Below are 19130 nucleotides of genomic sequence, written 5' to 3'. Positions count from 1 at the left end.
TCACTGCTAAATAATGCAGCATGCATCTCATAAATATAAGGATATTCTCCTACATAATCATGATTTTTTCACTCATAAAGAAATGTTATTTAAATTATTCTAATTATATTCATGTTCCATTTTCAAATTTTGTCAATCATCCCCCAAATGTAGTTTTCTTTCAAATGATGATCCAGTTTTGTTTCTCTCATTGCATTTGGTTATTATTGATGTTCAGTCTATTTCAAGCAAAAATGGTTTTCCTACCTTATTTGTTTTTCATATAATTGACTGGGGGGGAAAAGTCCTGGCTAGTTATCCTATAGAATCTCCCATATTCTGAATTTGTCTAATTCTGTCCTCTCATGATTACACTAACGTTAAACATTTTTGGCAAAAAAACCCCAAAAAACAAAAACAAAAACAAAACCACTATTTGTGTGTATACTAGTATACAGTACCCCTATATACATATAGTCTCTCATCAGAAGATATATAATTTCAGATTGTCCCCTATTGGTAAAGGTAAGCTTGGTTACTTGGTTTAGGCAATGGCTGCCACATTTCTCCTTTGTAGAGATATATTTTCATCTTGAAATTAGTAGGTCATTTGTGGGATGATACTTTGACTTGTGATTATTATGCTCCCTAAATAATTTCACCCAATGGTTTTAATATCCACTTATGTTGTTTGTTGGTTATGTTGGGGCTTATCAAATGTTAACTTTCTCATTCTATCATTCCTTCTTCATTTATTAGCTATTTTTCTGGACTGAAGAATTCCCCTATTCCCTGTCTCCTCTCTTGAGTATGAATGTGGAAAAACAGACATTTTTTAAAATATATTTTATTGATTTCTTACAGAGAGGAAGGGAGAGAGATAGAGAGCTAGAAATGATGAGAGAGAAACATCGACCAGCTGCCTCTTGCACACCCCCTACCGGGGATGTGCCCGCAACTGATGTATATGCCCTTGACTGGAATCGAACCTTGGACCCTCAGTCTGCATACCAACGCTCTACCACTGAGCCAAACCGACCTCGGCGAAAAACAGACATTTTAAAGACTTTTTATTTATTGATTTGAGAAAGGAAGAGAGAAAGAGAGAGAGAGAAACTTTGATTTGCTGTTCCACTTGCTTATGCAATCATTGGTTGATTCTTAAATGTACCCTGACCAGGGATCTAATCCACAACCTTGGCCTATCAGGACAACACTCTAATCAACTGAGGTAACTGGCCAGGGTAAAACAGTATTCTTCAAATGCACTATTCTTCAATTCTTTCATTGCCTCTAACTCTGTGTCTATGCTTTTCCCTATTGATAGGTCACTGTTTCCCTTCCTGGATAACTCGTCATGTTTCAGAGCCCAGCCTTTCCTAACCTTTCACCACCACTCCCACATACAGTTTTGAGTCATTCTAGTTCCCTGTATTCTTCTTATGGTAGCCTGTAACACATTTATTGCAACAATCTGATTGTCTATACTGCCTGTAGAATCCAAGCTTTGCGAGGCTGAAATGATGCCCATCTCATTCAACATATTTCCTGACCCTAGGATAGGCCAAACACACAGAAAGTACTTAATAACATTTAGTAAATGAATGACTGTACTGCTGATTGAGTGTTAGGTGAAATGAAACTTTTTTTTTTTTAATAAGAGAAGTCCCTCAATTTTTCACTTCTGTGAAAAAAAGCTGGCACAGATTATTTAGTGATCACATTCTAAAACTTCTTTACTGGGCCAAGTCCTTAAGAGCTCTGTGGAGTAGACAGTGTGCATGATTAAGAAGTCTAATGATCATGATGCTGATTATTAAAAGCAGCCTCATCATGGTATCAACACAAGTAATACAAAGAACTAGTTTGCGACCATCAATGTATCATGTGGGGGTCTTAGAAAATGCTTTGAAAACCATTGTGTTTGGTAAAATAAGAAATTCAACAAAGGACCACCATCTTTTCATCTCAAGTTTCATTTTTCATATGCTCACAGCAGTATTTCCTTCCATATTTTTGACATAGTTTCTCCATGTGACCTTCAGGGCACATTCTCTCCCAGATTTCCTCCTACCACACTAACTACTCTTCATTAGTCTCTTTTGTTAGCTTCTCTCCGTGTTGTACACCTTCTAAATGTCTAAGTGTCCTAGGATTGGCCATTTTCCTATCTTCACTAATTCCCTAAATGGCCACATTTAGTTTCATTGTTTAATTATGTTTTTTTCTAATTGTGATTCTAAAATTCATATTCTAGATGTAATATATCCCCTAAGTCTTCAGACCCAAATATTCAATTGCCCACTCAACATAACTTAGATGTTTAACATGCATTTCAAATTTAACGTGTTCAAAAGTCTTAATTTTTTTCATCCCAACTTTCCTCATATTAGTAAATGATACCACCAATTACCAAGATAACCCAAGCAAACTGAGGGCCATTCACTCTTTGGTTATTTAACATTCTACTTCCAAATCCATCATTAAATCATGTCAATTTTATCTTTAAAATATGTCCAAATCCAACCATCTTTTATGAACTTCAGCACTATCACCCTTCCCTGTTTCCCCGTAAATAAGACAGTGTCTTATATTAATTTTTTCTCCCAAAGTTGCGCTAGGTCTTATTTTCGGGGGATGTCTTATCTTTCCATGCGCTAGGTCTTATTTTCGGAGGATGTCTTATTTTCGGGGAAACACGGGTAGTTCCAACTATCATTACCTTGTCTATATTAGTACATTGGTCTTCTAACTGGCCTTCCTTCTTCTACCCAAACAGCAACCAGATTTATCTTTTTATAACATAAGTCAAACCTCCATTCAAAAGCTTTCTCATTATTGCCTTTCTTCTTTATAACACTTGCCGTATCTCACAGAATATTATGTATCTATTTGCAGGCTCTCTAAAGGCAGAAACTTTGTATTATTCATACTGTGCACTCAGAGCTGAGAGAATGCCTGACACTTAATAGATGATCAATAAATATTTGCTTGCCGAGACCGGTTTGGCTCAATGGATAGAGCGTCAGCTTGGGGACTGAAGGGTCCCGGGTTTGATTCCAGTCTAGGGCATGTACCTTGGTTGCGGGCATATTCCCAGTAGGGGGTGTGCAAGAGGCAGCTGATCGATGACTCTCTCTCATCGATGTTTCTAACTCTCTATCTCTCTCCCTTCCTCTCTGTACAAAATCAATAAAAATATATTTTAAATAAATAAATAAATAAATATTTGCTTTATAAATGAGTGGATCACCAAGCATTTTTTTTTAAACCACTTTGGTATCTAATATTATAACCTGGTAAATCAGGGACAGTGATTATCTGATGATACCTAGGTCATCCTTAGAGCTCTGTGATCCATATATTTCTTTCTCACGAATGCAAACAAAGAAAGCCAACTCTTCATTCTAGATGATTTTTTCTTCAGCAGCCTGAGCCTTATGATATGCTCTTTTCTAGGAGGAGGGTAACTTATACATTATCCTTTTAAATACAATAAAAAGATGAAGAATATATGGGACATATATGGGCCTTTATCTGTCGGCATGATTTTTTACAGAGAATTAGTATGATGGAGAGCTTGAAAAATCTATGCTATGATTCATCTAGAAATTCCCCTCCTGCTAAGACACAATATATATTTTATAGGAGAGGGAAAGATAAAAACCAAACAGAGCTGTTAAGTTTCAAAACATAGACTTAAACTCATAATCATTTATATAGTTTTTCCACAAATACTTATTGAACTCCTATAGTGTGCCAGGCATAATGATAAGCACCTATGAAACAGCAGAGAACAAGACAGATAGGGTTTGTACTATCATAGAATTTACATTTGAGTTGGGGCAGTTAGACAGTGAACAAGTAAACAAATAAATAAAATAATTAAAAATTGTGATTAGTTCTCTTAAGGAAATAAACATGACACTGTGCTAGAACTAAAGAGAGTGGCTGTGGTAGGCAGAATAATGCCCCTTTCAAAGATGTCCACATTCTAGTCTCCAGAACTTGTGAAAACGTTATATTACATAACAATCAGATGACACTGAGATCAGAAGATTATCCTGGGTTGTCTGGGTTTATCACAAGGGTGTAAAGAGAGGCAGGGGAGAGAGTGTCAGAGTTAGAGAGGGATGTGAAGATGCTGCCCTGCTGACTTTGAAGTTGGAAGAAGGGGCCACAGGTGCAGGCAGCCTCTAAAAGCTGGGGGGGGGGGGCGTGGGACAGGAAAATGGATTCTCCCTAAGAGCCTTCACAGGGAGAGAACTCCTGTTGATACCTTCCTTGATTGTAGCCTTGCGAGACCCATTTCACACTTCTGACCTTCAAAAGTCTAAAATAGTAAAATTGTGTTGTTTAAAGCCACCAGTTTTGTGGTAATTTGTTACAGAAGATATGAAAATAGCACAGGGATATTAGATAGGGAAGTCCAAGAAAACTTCTCTAAAGAGGTGACACCAAATTTAAGAACGGAAGGATTAAAAGGAGTGCATCATGGGAAGAGCTGGTGATAATACATTTCAGGCAGAGAAAACAGGCCAAGGACTCCCAAGATTGAAAAGCTATAGATATGTTCTGAAAACTGATGAAAGATCAAGGCAATTCAAGTGTGGTGACTGAGAAAGTAGTTATAAGAGACTGAGAATTTAGGTAGGATTAGTTCATGCAGGGCCTTCTAGGCTATGTTAAGGAGTTTAGGTAATTCTCTCCTTGTAAAGGTAAGGTGTTGAATGGTTTAAACATGAGTATTACATAATCTGCCTTGTGTCTTTTTAAAAGAACATGGTATGCTTTTTATTGCAGTATAACATACCTAACATGTATAAATTATAGTTTTATATAGTTATAAAGTTTATATAGTTATAGCTCAACAGATTTTTAGAGTGGTTACCTGTGTAACCAACACCCAGATAAACAAATAGACTATTACCAATACCACTAAAGCTCCCACTTTCCCCCTTCTAGTCTTTTTTTCTTTTTAAAGTTTTAAAAAGTATTTCTATTGATTTCAGAGAGGAAGAAAGAGGGAGAGAGATATAGAAACATCAATGATGAGAGAGAATCATTGATTGGCTGCCTCCTGCACACCCCCACTGGGGATGAAGCCCACATCCCAGGCATGTGCCCTTGACTGGAATCAAACCTGGGACCCTTCAGTCCTCAGGCTGATGCTCTATCCACTGAGCTAAACTAGGTAGGGCACCCACTTCTAGTCTTGATTTCCACTAACAGCAAACACTATTTTCATTTTTATCATCCTAGTTTCTCCAATTATTGAGTTTACATAAATAGAATCATGCAAAATATTTTCTTTTACCTTTGATTTTTTCTACTCAACATTATATTATATTAGTGAGATTTATACATATTGTTGAACATAGTAATAGTTTAAAAATTGTCATTGCTATACATATTTCTATATATGGTAACAGCAATCGATTCATCCATTCTACTACTGAGGTACATTGGAATAGCTTTCAAGTTTGCTCTATGATGAACATTGTCATACATGTCTCTTTGTATGCACATATAAGCATTTCTATTGGGTATACATCTAAGAATGCAATTACTGAGTTGTGGGGTATGTATGTACTGAAATTAGTAAATGCTGCCAGCATTCCAGGCTCATGTACCAATTTAAACTCCACCAGCAGTGTGTGATAGTTGAAGTTGCTCCATCCTTTCCAGCTCCTGGAAATGTTAGCTTTTAATATTAATTGACTAATTAAGTTATTCTCTTGGATTGGTAAAGGCATTTCATTGTGGTTTAAAATTACATTTATTTGATAATTAGTGATGTTGAAAACTTTCCATATGCGTATTGGATATTTGTATATTCTCTTTTATAAGTGCTTGCTCATGGACTTAGTACTTTGGTTTTTAAATGATAATTTGGCTTCCGTGGGGAGATTATATTAGCCAATTTAAACTATTTGCTTGGATCGTGGTGTAACATAACTGAAGTTTTGTATATGCATAGGAATTTATTTTACAAGTGCTCATGTACAGAGAGAATGCTACAGAAATACAGGTATGCAACACCATCAAAGTGCAATTTATGTGTAAGATTAATCATGAAACTATGACTCAAAGGTGTTTTCTGAAAAGTGTTGACCTATCCTATTAAGACACCTTATCATTACCAACTTTACAAGAGAATCATACTCTCATGAATTGCATTTATTAATGAAACGGACTCCTTTAGACACAAGTTTTGCAGAAATTTAATGACTGAGGGAGAGAAAATGCAATGCTGCATACAATTTAATTTAATGGCCTCTAGAAAAAAATTAATTTTACTTCTATGAAACCGAGTTAGATGAATTCGGAGACATAAATACATTTATGATGGAGAAAGGGCATGTCCAATTAATGGGATTTCTGGCTGTCTGCCCAAGGAGATTCTGCAAAATCTTACAAGGTAAAACCCCCTCTGGAGCAAGAGGTGTGTGTGTGTGTGTGTGTGTGTGTGTGTGTGTGTGTGTGTAATGCGAGGGCTCCACCCCACAATAAATTAACTTTGCACAGCCTGCTTTATTGCTCTGCCTGCATCCTGGCAGGCTTTCTCTCATTGTCTCTCCCCCTGAGTGGCTTGCTTTGCTTATTCTGTTTTAAAGATGACTCAGCCAGACTTTAAAGATGACTTGCCTCTCATCTCTTCCTCCACCCTCATTTTTGTTCCTCCGGTAGCAAAGGCTCTTAATTTTTGTGGATGTCCCACCAAACTGAGCTATTGGCCCTGAGAAGTGAATTGCTTCTTTTCTCTTTCGAACCTTCATGGAGGACATTCATCGTCTAATTAGACTACCTCCGCCCCCCTCTATTCTCTGAGGCTAGAAATACCAAATGTCCAGGGCTTCTGGGGGCTGGGCTGCTTTTCATCCCCGCTCCCCTCCTAGGAGGGACAACTATTGCCATTCCCTCAGCAGCCCCAAACAAGGAGCCAAGAGAGCAGCCACAGACCAAAGCTAATAGGATGGGCACTCTGCCAAGTTCCCTGCACGGCTCTGGTCCTATCACACACCTTCCTCGGTTAGTCTGCATTTGAAGAGCCTAGAAAATTAATTTCCCCGGGGCAAGGGACCTTTGGGAGCTGGGTGGAGGAGGGAGTGTCTCGGCTTCGAAAAGTGCAGTCGACTCGCCCTCTGCTGGTTAAATATCCGAATTATCGCTGCTAACACAAAGTGGGAAATAAAGCAATCCGTATAACACGGATAAATTACAACTGAAACTCAGCGTAATGTAGCCTATTTGTCCATCTTAAATAGCCACTAGTTTCCCTAGTCCTATCTGCTGCCCAACCGCTGAGGTTTGGTTAGATTCTTATTCTAATACCTAGTCCCTTTAATATGTTATGTTGTCCCAAGCGCATTTTCACTTGCTCTTGGGTTTTTGCCGTTCTAAAATGGGAGTTAAAACCCGCAAACATGCTATTTTTGTCTGATTTGTTGCTAGGCAACTGGAAAAATGATACCTGAACCGCCACCTCCAGACCACACTTGTGCTTCAGCCAAGCAATCCCTTTGCCTGAAACAGTAATTCGGTGCGAGCAAAGAACAGCTGCTGGTTTTGTGTTCCAGACTAATTAATTGAGAAACAATGCAGCAAAAGAAGGCTGTCCCCAAGCCGGTTTCTTAGGAGGGACTGGTCGCCATAACTCACGCAGACTTTTGTACCGCCTTCGCTTCTGACGCATTTTGTTGGAATAAACCAACGCACCGAGTTTGGTTAATCTTCCATCTGTTGCACAGCAAGACAGCATTTACAAGAATGCACTTAGAATCCGGCGGGTAGGGAGAGAGAAAAAAAATCAGAATTTTGAAATTTTGAACATTATTTAGTATCAGCTGGTTCCCCTGCAAGCCTAAATATCCCCGAATCAAGGTGTTCTCACCCCCCTCTATATCTGGCATTGTAAATTAGTCGGTCATGCGGCTCTTGGAACCCGCTAGTATTGGCCAGTTCCGTTGTCAGGTGAAAATCTCTGCAGCGAGTCATGGGACTAACTGGGGCGGTGTCGCTGTCCGCATCGGGGGTGCTGAACTCTAGGCGTGGCCAGAGAGAGTTCCTTTACATGACAACTTCCGGTAGGGCGGGGTCTGAGTAGCGTTCCAAAAAGTGGATCCATCTGCCACCTGGTGGTGAATAAGAAAAGTGCTTTTGATAAAGTTCAAAAAAGACTGGATTGACACCCTAAACTCTGAAGAAACAAATTGAAGGGGCTTGGGATCTTGGACATCAGGAAGAGATTTTGGGAGATATGCCTATTTTTAAAAGCCATAGAAAAATATAGGAGAAATTGAGAATTTTTAGAGAGCTCTCTCACTTCTACACAAGAAAATAATTTACAAATATGTTTAAATTTCCCCAAGCATTTCTTCCAACACATCTTGTTTTCTGATTGGTATTGGAAAAGTATTTGCATATGTAGGCATTTAGAAAAATTAAAATACTCATAGAGTAAATTTTATTAAAAGAAATGCTATTGAAGTTCTATCTTGTTAGCCAAATAAATTCAAGGAAGCTTAGCTGAAAGTACTGCTTTGATTTCAGCTATTGGAAGGGGGAAAAGGTGTAATTATGTTTAGGAAGTGATAAGAAGTCACAGGTATTACAGGAGGAAAACTCATGTTTCTTTTTCCTCCAGGACTAGTGCTATATAAACCATCAGATAATTGAAAATATAGGAAATTTATGGAATGCTTGTTATTTTTACCCTGTGTATTTATACTGTTTTACACTACTTTACACAGTGATGACTAAGTCACTGTGACATATGTAAATTTAACTTCATATAAGGAAACCCTTAGGTTGCTGAATAAGTAGAAATCCTTTGATACATAATAAAACAACAACAAAAACAGGAGCAAGAAGTAATGAGGTGCCCATTCAAATGTTGTTGTTATAAAAATACTATGGAAAGATGGGTACATTTTTTAGAAGCTATGAAGTCAAAATTTCAACTGACCATACATTTCTATGTCTTTCATTGTGACCTATTCTTCCTAACTAGTTTAATATCATTCTTTCCATCTTTTGAAACAAGTGACTGCTATGTAGCTAGTTACAGTGTAAAACCAACTCTAACAAATTGAGAGTAAAATGAATTTATTTCACAAACAAATTAATCAATCTCAGAAAACAACAGACCTATCCAGGAAACACAGTTGGCTTTATTAGCAATCTCAGTTAATATTTAGTATTCTTATATTTTCTCATTTAGTCTTCTCTGAATTTTAACACAGAAAATATGGTTATCATTTTTGTTTTAATGTATAAAACATTGTTTTTAAATATTAATTTCAATAAAATTTAGTACTGGATTGGGGTTTTCTTCAATTACAAAATAAATTAGTCAGAGTTTAATGAGGAAAAGAATTATCACTCTAACCTAGGCTCCATTTGGTTAAATTGGAAAGTTTTCCAAACACTTGTCAGATTTCAGGAAAAGACACCTATAATCTGTCTACCAGAGTCAACATGGAAAATGAATAAGCAGGAATAAAGGCACTAAAGCCATCTATTTAAAATAAGAGAAATATAAACCTTGCCTATAAGTAGTTTTGACTTATATTATAGCTTCTTATGTTACCGTGGAAGACAGAAACATTATACGCACATGCAGATGGTAAACAATAAGAAGCATTGTCATTTAAAGCAACAGATGGTTGGTCAAGTGTAGCTTCCATAATTGAGCTGCCTAAGAAAGACATCTAAACCCCCAAAGCCTCATGCTCCTGCAAAAATAAATAAGAAACATAAAATGCATGAAAAGACAATGAAATAATAGAATTCTAAAATAGTAGTGAAATCTAAAATTGCAGGTATAAATTCAATGTTTTAAAGTACATCTGCTCCTAAAAATAGACAGCTTTTTTTAAAACTTAAGGAATATACATGAAAGAAAATGGGAGGGGATTCCAGATACTAGTATGTTTATAAATATGTCTGTAACAATAAATGTCATAAATATTAAAACTACTTGAAGTTTGATACAATAATAGAAACAACAAGTGAGGAGATTCTCAAGTATTCTACTTACGGTATTTTTTTCTGAAAATATCAAAAATAGTGACAAAATTATTAGCAGAACAGTCTTGAAGCTTTTAAATCTATGAAGTAAAGGTAAATAAATACACATAAATTACACATATTACCTAAATGTTAAAATAGTTTTCAGTTCAACATCATTTCACTACAATGTTAATGAACTGCCATAGAAACTTAACTCTTATTTATATCAATTAGCCTTTGGCAAAATTGGTTTCCTTATACCTCTTTTGCTTAAAGTTGCAGAACCTATCAATGCTAAATGAGGACTTACTGTATAAACACACATTTATTATTCAAAATAGTCACTGGGAGGGGTATACCTCTCTGTCCCATTGATGCTGAGTTTGGTTATATTATATACTTAGACCTCACATTTATAGTTTAGTATATTTCCCCACTTTTTGACTTTGTGTTTGTTCAAATGAGTTACTTTGACCAATGGGACATTAGCAGAGAATATTGAGTTGTGTCCTTTAGAAAGATATGAAGTCCTAATCTCTAAGTTTATAATGTATGTTATATAATATATTATGTAAAATATTTTAACATGTATATATGAAAAAGAAAGAGAGAGAGTACACAAATGTAGTAAAATTGGGGAATGTAGGTGAAGAGCATATGGTCATTTATTATTATTATTAAAAATATTTTTATTGATTTCAGAGAGGAAGGGAGAGGAGGATAGCAAGAGGGAGAGGGAAAGAGAGGGAGAGAGACTGAGAGAGAGAGAGAGAGAGAGAGAGAGAGAGAGAGAGAGACCCATGATGAGAGAGAATCATTGATTGGCTGGCTCCTGCATGCCCTCTGCTGGAGATTGAGCCTGAAACCTGGGCATGTGCCTGACCAGGAATCAAACTGTGACCTCCTGGATCATAGGTTGATGCTCAACCACTGAGCCAGGCCAACTGGGCTGATGGTAATTTATTATTACTTACTTTGTCAAATATAAGCAAATCAGGTCTTAGGTAAGGAGAAGCTCTCTTCAAAAAGACTATGGCAGGAGCAAAACACTCTGACCACAAAACCTGCAAATGTCTCAAAATCAAACAGAAAATGAAGTTGCTGTTTTTAAATAGGGAGGGGTAAACTTTGTATGGGAATAAAGCAAGAGGTGTGAGCAGATGGCATAAGCAAGGTACTTTCACAAGAAATTTTTGTTCTGTGGTTGGCCAGTTCTTGGAATGAGCCATTTAGTGGGGCTGTTCTGCATTCTAAGGCTTATTTAATTCAGAGGCAAATTAAAATTCAGTGATCTATGCATAAAAGAGAAGCCTGACTAAAGTTCAGTCATATTAAACTAATGGGTAAGTAGTAGGCCATTGTAAGCACTCGTGACTTTAAATTATTTCAAAACAATATTCTTTTTTTTTTTTTATATTTTTCATTGATTTTATACAGAGAGGAAGGGAGAGTGACAGAGTTAGAAACATCGATGAGAGAGAGTCATCGACCAGCCGCCTCCTGCACACCCCCCACCGGGGACATGCCCGCAACCAAGGCACATGCCCCTGACCGGAATCGAACCCGGGACCCCCCAGTCCCCAAGCCGACGCTCTATCCACTGAGCCAAACCGGTCCCGGCTCAAAACAATATTCTTAAAAGCTTAAAAATCAGTACTTAGATATAGTTTTGGAATGGATCTTTTGTTCTCCCAAAAAACTCATTCTTCCCAATATTTAGATTTTGAATACAGACCTTGACATTACAACCTAAAAGGTTTTAGATTTATTCCGTGTGCCTATCATTATACCTTCACTGGAAAGGATGAGGACTTCAAAAATAGCACCATGTTTAAAGTTCCCCAGGTTTTCAGAGAAAAATTAAAATATTTTGGAATTTAACCTCATCAAGAGGGTACTACTGCGTGCCCTAGGGAATAACCAAACAGATTAAGATTCAGAGGAATCTAATTGAAGAGCAAAATTAAACTGTATAGAGATGCACAGATGTTAAAATAGCTAATGGAGACTGAAGGAACCGTTAACTTCTTCATGTCAGGGTGTCATACACATTACATATACCATTTTCTTTCACTTTTTTTCTCACTTGGAAAATGTGGTTTAGACTTCTCTTGAGTGGCAGTAACTATTACTATAGCATCTAGCAAATGAAACACTGAGCAAAATGGGAAATCGCCAAGCGTTTGATAATGAGCATGAGACAGAGTGTCAGAAGACAGGTTCTAGTTCTGATTCTGCCACAAACTGGGCAAGTGATTTCAGCATTTAGGCCTTAGTTTTTCATTTGTAAAAAAAAAAGGGGGGAGGGAGAGATTGGACCTCATCTTCCTGAGGTGCCTTATCATCTCAAATATTCTATGATTCTATGATTGTAAAGGAAACTTGCCACAAAAGTCTGCCAAATATCAAGTCATTCTCAATATACAGGATGTCCCCCAAAATGTGCACACACTTTAACAGCTGATAGCTGAATTTTGAAAATGAAATGCATTTTAACAAACACTGCCTTTATAATTATTCAAAGTGTGTGTATACATTTTGGGAGACATTCTATTTATATGTAGTCTATTGTTTCATTTACTTTAAAATCCAAAGCCAAATATTTGCCTTCATTTAATGTATCATATATATTATATATTTTATATATATATATATATATATATATATATATATATATTATCAAGCAGAATAGTATATTAATTAAGAGCATAGATTTTGCAGACAGGTAATATTGGACTAGTTCCTTCTTTAATCTTTCAGGTAGAAGATCTTAAAATATCTCCAGTCCCACTTTCTGTCTGCAAAAAAGAAATTATAATGTCTATCTCACAGAGTTGTTGCAAAGATTAAATTAGATAATGCATGTAAATCATTCAACACAGTGCCAGTATATAGAAATCACACACAATAAGTATTACTGTCATAAGATCATTTAAGTGCCAAGCCAACTGCTTCCTAAATGTTTGAGTGTTTTGTGCAAGTCAAGAGGGTAGTTGACCAATTCCCCTATCAGTGTGCCTACTGGACCAGGTTCCAAAGATAACCTATGTCTGTCCCCTTTCCTTGTCCTACTGATCACTTCCTCCAATCATTCTCCCCCATTTGCCTGGGAATCCAGTAGACACTGCCAGATCTTTCTGCCTCTCCCTTGGTCCCCAGGCGGAGTGCGTGCAGTGTAGGGAGTAGCTTATCCCTTGGTCTGCATGTTGCTGCGGTGGCCCCAGCCCTCTCAGAACCGGTGACTTCAGCTTGAGCGCGAACCCTCATTGGCTTCTCAATTCCCAAGGACTTTTCTTCTGGAAGGGAATTACAAGGCAAGCCTGCCGTCGCTTTGGCAACAAACTTTCAACCTCTCTGGGTGAGAACATATCTATTAATACATTCGATAGTCTGGGGAGTGCAAATTTTCTTCCAGGTGCAAAACAGCTTTACAGGGCCGAGCTGGCCACTGGCTTAGCTGCGCTTAGAGGACAGCAAAGCCAAGAGCTGCGGTTGCAGGAACCTGCAGAGAAGTGAAAGTTTATCCGCAACAGGTGGTGGCCGCCGCCCAGGGCGCGCTTGTGAGAACAGATGGCGGTGGCGCGCAGAAAGCTCTCACAAAGCAGGCAAGTGGGGTCTCTTCTCCTTTTCCTGTGCGTTTCCGTGGGGGGTGAGGCAACCATCCGCTACTCGGTGGCGGAGGAGATGGAGAGCGGTTCGTTTGTGGCTAACGTGGCTAAGGACCTGGGGCTGGAGATAGGGAAGCTGGCTGCACGCGGGGCGCGGCTGGTTTCCGAGGGCAACAAACTGCACTTCCGGCTCCACCGCAAGACCGGGGATCTGTTTGTGAAGGAGAAGCTGGACCGGGAGTCCCTGTGCGGCAAAGCCGACCCGTGCGTCCTGCACTTTGAAATCGTCCTGGTGGAGCCGCTGCAGTCCTTCCGCGCCGAGGTCAGGGTGTTTGATATCAACGACAACGCCCCGATTTTCCCAAACAAGGAGCCGCTGTTAAAGATTCCGGAGAGCACGCCCCTGGGCTCACGGTTCCCTCTGCAGAGCGCCCAGGACCTGGACGTGGGCCTCAACGGGCTCCAGAACTACACCCTGAGCGCCAACGCCTATTTCCACCTGCACACCCGCTTCCGCAGCCACGGGCCCAAATACGCCGAGCTGGTGCTGGACAGACCCCTGGACAGAGAGGAGCACCCCGAAGTCAACTTGACGATCACGGCGGTGGACGGCGGGTCCCCGCCCAAGTCCGGCACCGCCCACATCCGCGTGGAGGTCCTGGACGTCAACGACCACGTGCCCCAGTTCTCCCGCCTGGTGTACCGCGCGCAGGTGCCGGAGAACAGCGCCAACGGCTCTTTGGTGGCCGCGGTGACTGCCACGGACCTGGACGAGGGCTCCAACCAGAGGATCACGTACTCCTTAGCTCAAAACCCAGAGGCAATTCTCCAGACGTTTCAGATCGACCCTGAGACCGGAGAGGTTCGCCTGAGAGGGCCCCTGGATTTCGAAGCGGTTGAAACCTACGACATTGACATTCAAGCTACCGACGGAGGGGGCCTCTCTGCCCACAGCAAAGTCCTGGTGGAAGTGGTGGATGTGAATGACAATCCTCCGGAAGTGACCGTCTCCTCTGTGTCCAGCCCTCTCCCTGAGGACTCCCCCCTGCAAACGGTAGTGGCCCTTTTCTCCATCCGAGACCGGGACGTGCGAGTGGGAGGGAAAATCACCTGCTTCCTCAGAGAAGACCTTCCCTTTGCGGTCAAGCCTACGTTCCGGAATGCTTACTCGCTGGTCACCCACAGAGGCTTGGATCGGGAGGAGGTCTCGGGCTATAATATCACCCTTGTTGCCATGGACACCGGACCACCCAATCTGTCCACAGAGACTGTCATAGAGGTGCTAATATCTGACATTAATGACAACCCCCCGGTATTTCGGGAGGACTCCTACATCTTGACTGTCCGGGAAAACAACAGCCCTGCAGTTTTCATCGGCAAAGTCCATGCTGAGGATTTGGATTTGGGAGAGAATGCCCAAGTCACGTATTCTCTGCTGCCTCCAAAGAGCGGAGATCTATCCGTCTTTGCTTACATCTCCATAAACTCAGACAACGGGAAGCTCTATGCACTGAGAACCATGGATTATGAGGCCATTCAAGATTTCCAGTTTGTGATAAAGGCAACGGATGGGGGCTTCCCATCGCTGAGCAGCCAGGTTACCGTCCGAGTGGTGGTCCTGGATGACAATGACAACCGCCCCATGATCTTGTATCCCTTGCAGAATGGCACCTTGCCCTGCAATGACCTGGTGCCCAGGTCTGCGGAGGCAGGCTACCTGGTGACTAAGGTGGTGGCTGTGGACGGTGACTCGGGTCAGAATTCTTGGCTTTCATATAATCTGTTTAAGGCCACTGACCCCGGGCTATTCTCTGTTCAACAACAAAATGGGGAAATCCGCACACTGCGGCAGATATCTGAGAGAGACCCCATGATGCAGAAACTTATCATTCTTGTTCAGGATCATGGCCAACCAGTGCTTTCCACCACTGCTTCACTCAACATCCTGCTGGTAGAAGGCTTTTCTGAGCCCTACCTGCAGTTCCGGGATCCATCCAAGCATCCTGCAATGGTAAATCCATCCACTAAATATTTGGTCATTTCTCTGGCTGTGCTTTCCTTTCTCTTTCTCCTCTCAGTCACGGTGATCTTCCTTATACACATCTGCCAGAAAATTAAGTATAGAGAAAAGATCACAATTCAAGAGCATTTCTACGATGACTGTAATTTCCCTAACCACCTGGTACCAGGAGGAGCCAATGGATCTCTATCCCAGCCTTGTCCCTACGAAATGTGCTCAGCCACTGGCACTGGCGCTAGTGAGTTTCGGTTTCTTAAGCGCTTTATGCCCAACTTCCCCTTTCCCCATGGCACTGGAGAGGTAAAGACAGAGGCTGGCTCCAGTGTACCACTAGGATCACTGGATTAAATGGCAGTTCCATTTTTTATCTTTTGAGGAAACTCCATATTGTTTTCCATAATGGCTGCACCAGTCTGCATTCCCACCAGCAGTGTACTTTGGTTTCCTTTTCTCCAAATCCTTGCCAGCACTTGCCATTTGTTGATTTGTTGATGGTAGCCATTCTAACAGGTGTGAGGTGATACCTCATTGTCATTTTAATTTGCATCTCTCTGATGATTAGTGACTTTGAGCATTTTTTCATATGTTTCTTGACCATGGGCATATACACTTTGGAGAAGCGCCTATTTAGGTCCTTTGCCCATTATTAATTGAATTGTTTGTCTTCCTTTTGTTAAGTTGTATGAGTTCCTTGTATATAATATTTTGGAAATTAACCCCTTATGAGATGTATCATTGGCAAATATGTTCTTCCATACAGTGGGCTCCTTTTCATTTTGTTGAAGGTTTCTTTTGCTGTGCAGAAGCTTTTTTATTTTGATGTAGTTCCACTTGTTTATTTTCCCCTTGCCCTAAGAGATGTATTGGCAAATATATTGCTATGAGAAATGTCAGATTTTGCTGCCTATGGTTTCTTCTAGGATTTTTATGGTTTCACAACTTACATTTAAGCCTTTTATCCATTTTTATTTCATTATTGTGTATGGTGGAAGTTGGTGGTCTAATTTCATTTTTTTTTTTTTGCATGTACCTGTCCAATTTTCCCAACACCATTTATTAGAGAGACTGTCTTAACTCTGTTGTATGCTCTTGCCTCTTTTGTTAAATATTAATTGAGCGTAATGGCTTGGGTTGATTTCTGGGTCTTTGTTCTGTTACATTGGTCTATATGCTTGTTTGTGTTCCATTACCAGGCTGTTTTGATTACAGTAGCTTTGTAGTATAACTTGATATCTAGTACTGTGATTCCCTCCAACTTTGTTCTTCTTTCAAAAGATGCTGCAGCTATTCAGGGTCTTTATTGGTTCCATATAAGTTTTTGGAGTATTTGTTTTAGATCTGTGAAATATGCCATTGGTATTTTAATATGGATTGCATTAAATCTATAGATTGCTTTGGGCAGTAATGACACGTTAATGATGTTAATTCTACTATCCATGAGCATGGTATATTCTTCCACTTGTTTATATCCTCACTATTTCTTTTTTCAACATCCTATAGTTTTCTGAGTACAGGTCTTTTACCTCCTTGGTTAAGTTTATTCCTAAGTATCTTAATTTTTTTGTTGCAATGGTAAATGTAATTGTGTTTTTGTTTTTAGTTTCTCTTTTTTGGATTCATTATTGGTGTATAAAAATGCCATCAATTTCTGGGAATTAATTTTGTATCCTTCTACAATGCTGATTTCATTTATAAATCTAGTATTTTTTTTTGGTGGAGTCTTTAGGGTTTTTATGTACAATGTCATTTCATCCACAAATAATGACAATTTTACTTCCTTCTTTCTAATTTGGATCCCTTTTATGTTTTCTTCTTGTCTGGTCACTATGACTAAGACTTCCAGCACTGTGTTGAATAAGAGTGGTGAAAGCAGATAACCCTGTCTTGTTCCTGTTCTTGGGGGAAATGGTTTTAGTTTTTGTCCATTGAGTATGATGTTGGCTGTAGATTATCATATATGGCCCTCTATTCCCACTTTGATGAGAGTTTTTATCAAAAGTGGGCGTTGGAGTTTGTCAAATGCTTTTTTCTGTGTCTATTGACATGATCATGTGATTTTTGTCTTTAAATATGTTTATGTGATGCATCACATTTATTGATTTGCAAATATTGTACCAGCCAGCCTTGCATCCTTGGAATAAATCCCACTTGGTCATGGTGTATGATCTTTTTAATATAGTGCTTGATATGATTTGCTATTATTTTGTTGAGGATTTTAGCACCTATTTCATCTGGAATCAATATCCTATAATTCTTTTTCTGTGTAGTGTCTTTATCTGGTTTTGGAATTAGGATAATGCTGGCCTCATAAAAAGAGCTTGGAAGTATTATTTCCTCTTGGATTTTTTTTTAATAGTTTTAGGATGGTAAGTGTTAGTTCTTCTTTGAATGTTTAGTAAGACTTCCATGTGAAGCCATTTGGACCAGGGCTTTTGTGTCCTGGGAGGTTTTTTAAAAAATTTTTTATTACTACTTCAACTTTATCACTTGTTATTGGCCTATTCTGATTCTTCCTGTTTCAGTTTTGGAAGATTGTATTTACTAGCAAATCATTCATAGAATGAAAAGGAGTAGGGACAGAAGTTAGACTTTTTAAAAATCATCGCTGTTTGCCTTCATAAGCTATTTTAAGTCCTCTTGTTCTAAAATTAAAGAAACTAATATTAAAACATTAACATATTTTAAGGATGCTATTGATACTACTAACTGTGACTTAAAAAAAATAAAGTCTGCATTCATGAAGCTTTAATTCTGTGCCTTATTTTAGACAAATGTGTGTAAATTTGTCCTGCACAGGAGGGTACTATATTTGTACCTAGAATTCCAAGTGTAGAAGAATACCTCTAAAATATTTCTGAAATATACCAGATTATATTTGTTGATATAAGCATTAATATCGGAATTATGATTGATACCTAATGGTACCTCTTGGCTGTTGACCTAGTAGCTAAGATATACTAAAAATTAGAGCTAAGATATTTTTTAAATATTAGAGATGCTTAAGGCAGAATTGGTGTAATCTGTCCAACATTTTTTCTTAGTATTTTGAGAATAGATGAGACAAATGAAGAATATCATTAATTGTCTTATCGATATTAAATAGATTACATAAATTGAGAATAATGCTGCTCATTGGAGTCAATGTCTTTCTTGTACAAAACATAGAACAGTTTGTATTCCAGTGTATTTGGGCTAGGATTGGTTAAGACATGTTGAAACCAGAGGTTTTAAGAAAGAAAAGACATATAATTAACTTTATGGGTAAGTAGTAACTAGTTAAAACATTATTAACTAAAAGTCACTGGATTAACTGCATTTGATGACATAATTGTATTTGTGGGGGGTTTTACTTTAGCTTTTTAAAAATTAAATTTTATTTTATTTTAATTTTTTTTATTGATTAAGGCATTACATATGTGTCCTTATTTCCCCATTTCCCCTCAACCCCCACCCCCATTTATAATCTTTCCCCCCTGTTGTCTGTGTCCATTGGTTAGGCTTATATGCAT

The 19130-nt window shown here is 38.9% G+C and overlaps 1 protein-coding gene across 1 annotated transcript; it reads left to right on the top strand.

Annotated features, from left to right (window-relative positions):
* Positions 1–13563: 13563 nt before the first annotated feature.
* On the top strand, positions 13564–15969 carry PCDHB1 (protocadherin beta 1; the record flags this gene model as incomplete). Its single annotated transcript, XM_084883821.1, has 1 exon — positions 13564–15969. The coding sequence occupies one exon, from the start codon at positions 13564–13566 to the stop codon at positions 15967–15969; it is 2406 nt and encodes an 801-aa protein (XP_084739947.1).
* Between the last annotated feature and the right edge of the window lie 3161 nt (positions 15970–19130).

This window comes from Pipistrellus hanaki, assembly GCF_964339955.1.
Source record: "Pipistrellus hanaki genome assembly, chromosome: 5".
NCBI classification, from domain to species: Eukaryota; Metazoa; Chordata; class Mammalia; order Chiroptera; family Vespertilionidae; genus Pipistrellus; species Pipistrellus hanaki.
This window is presented reverse-complemented; position numbering and strand designations above follow the sequence as displayed.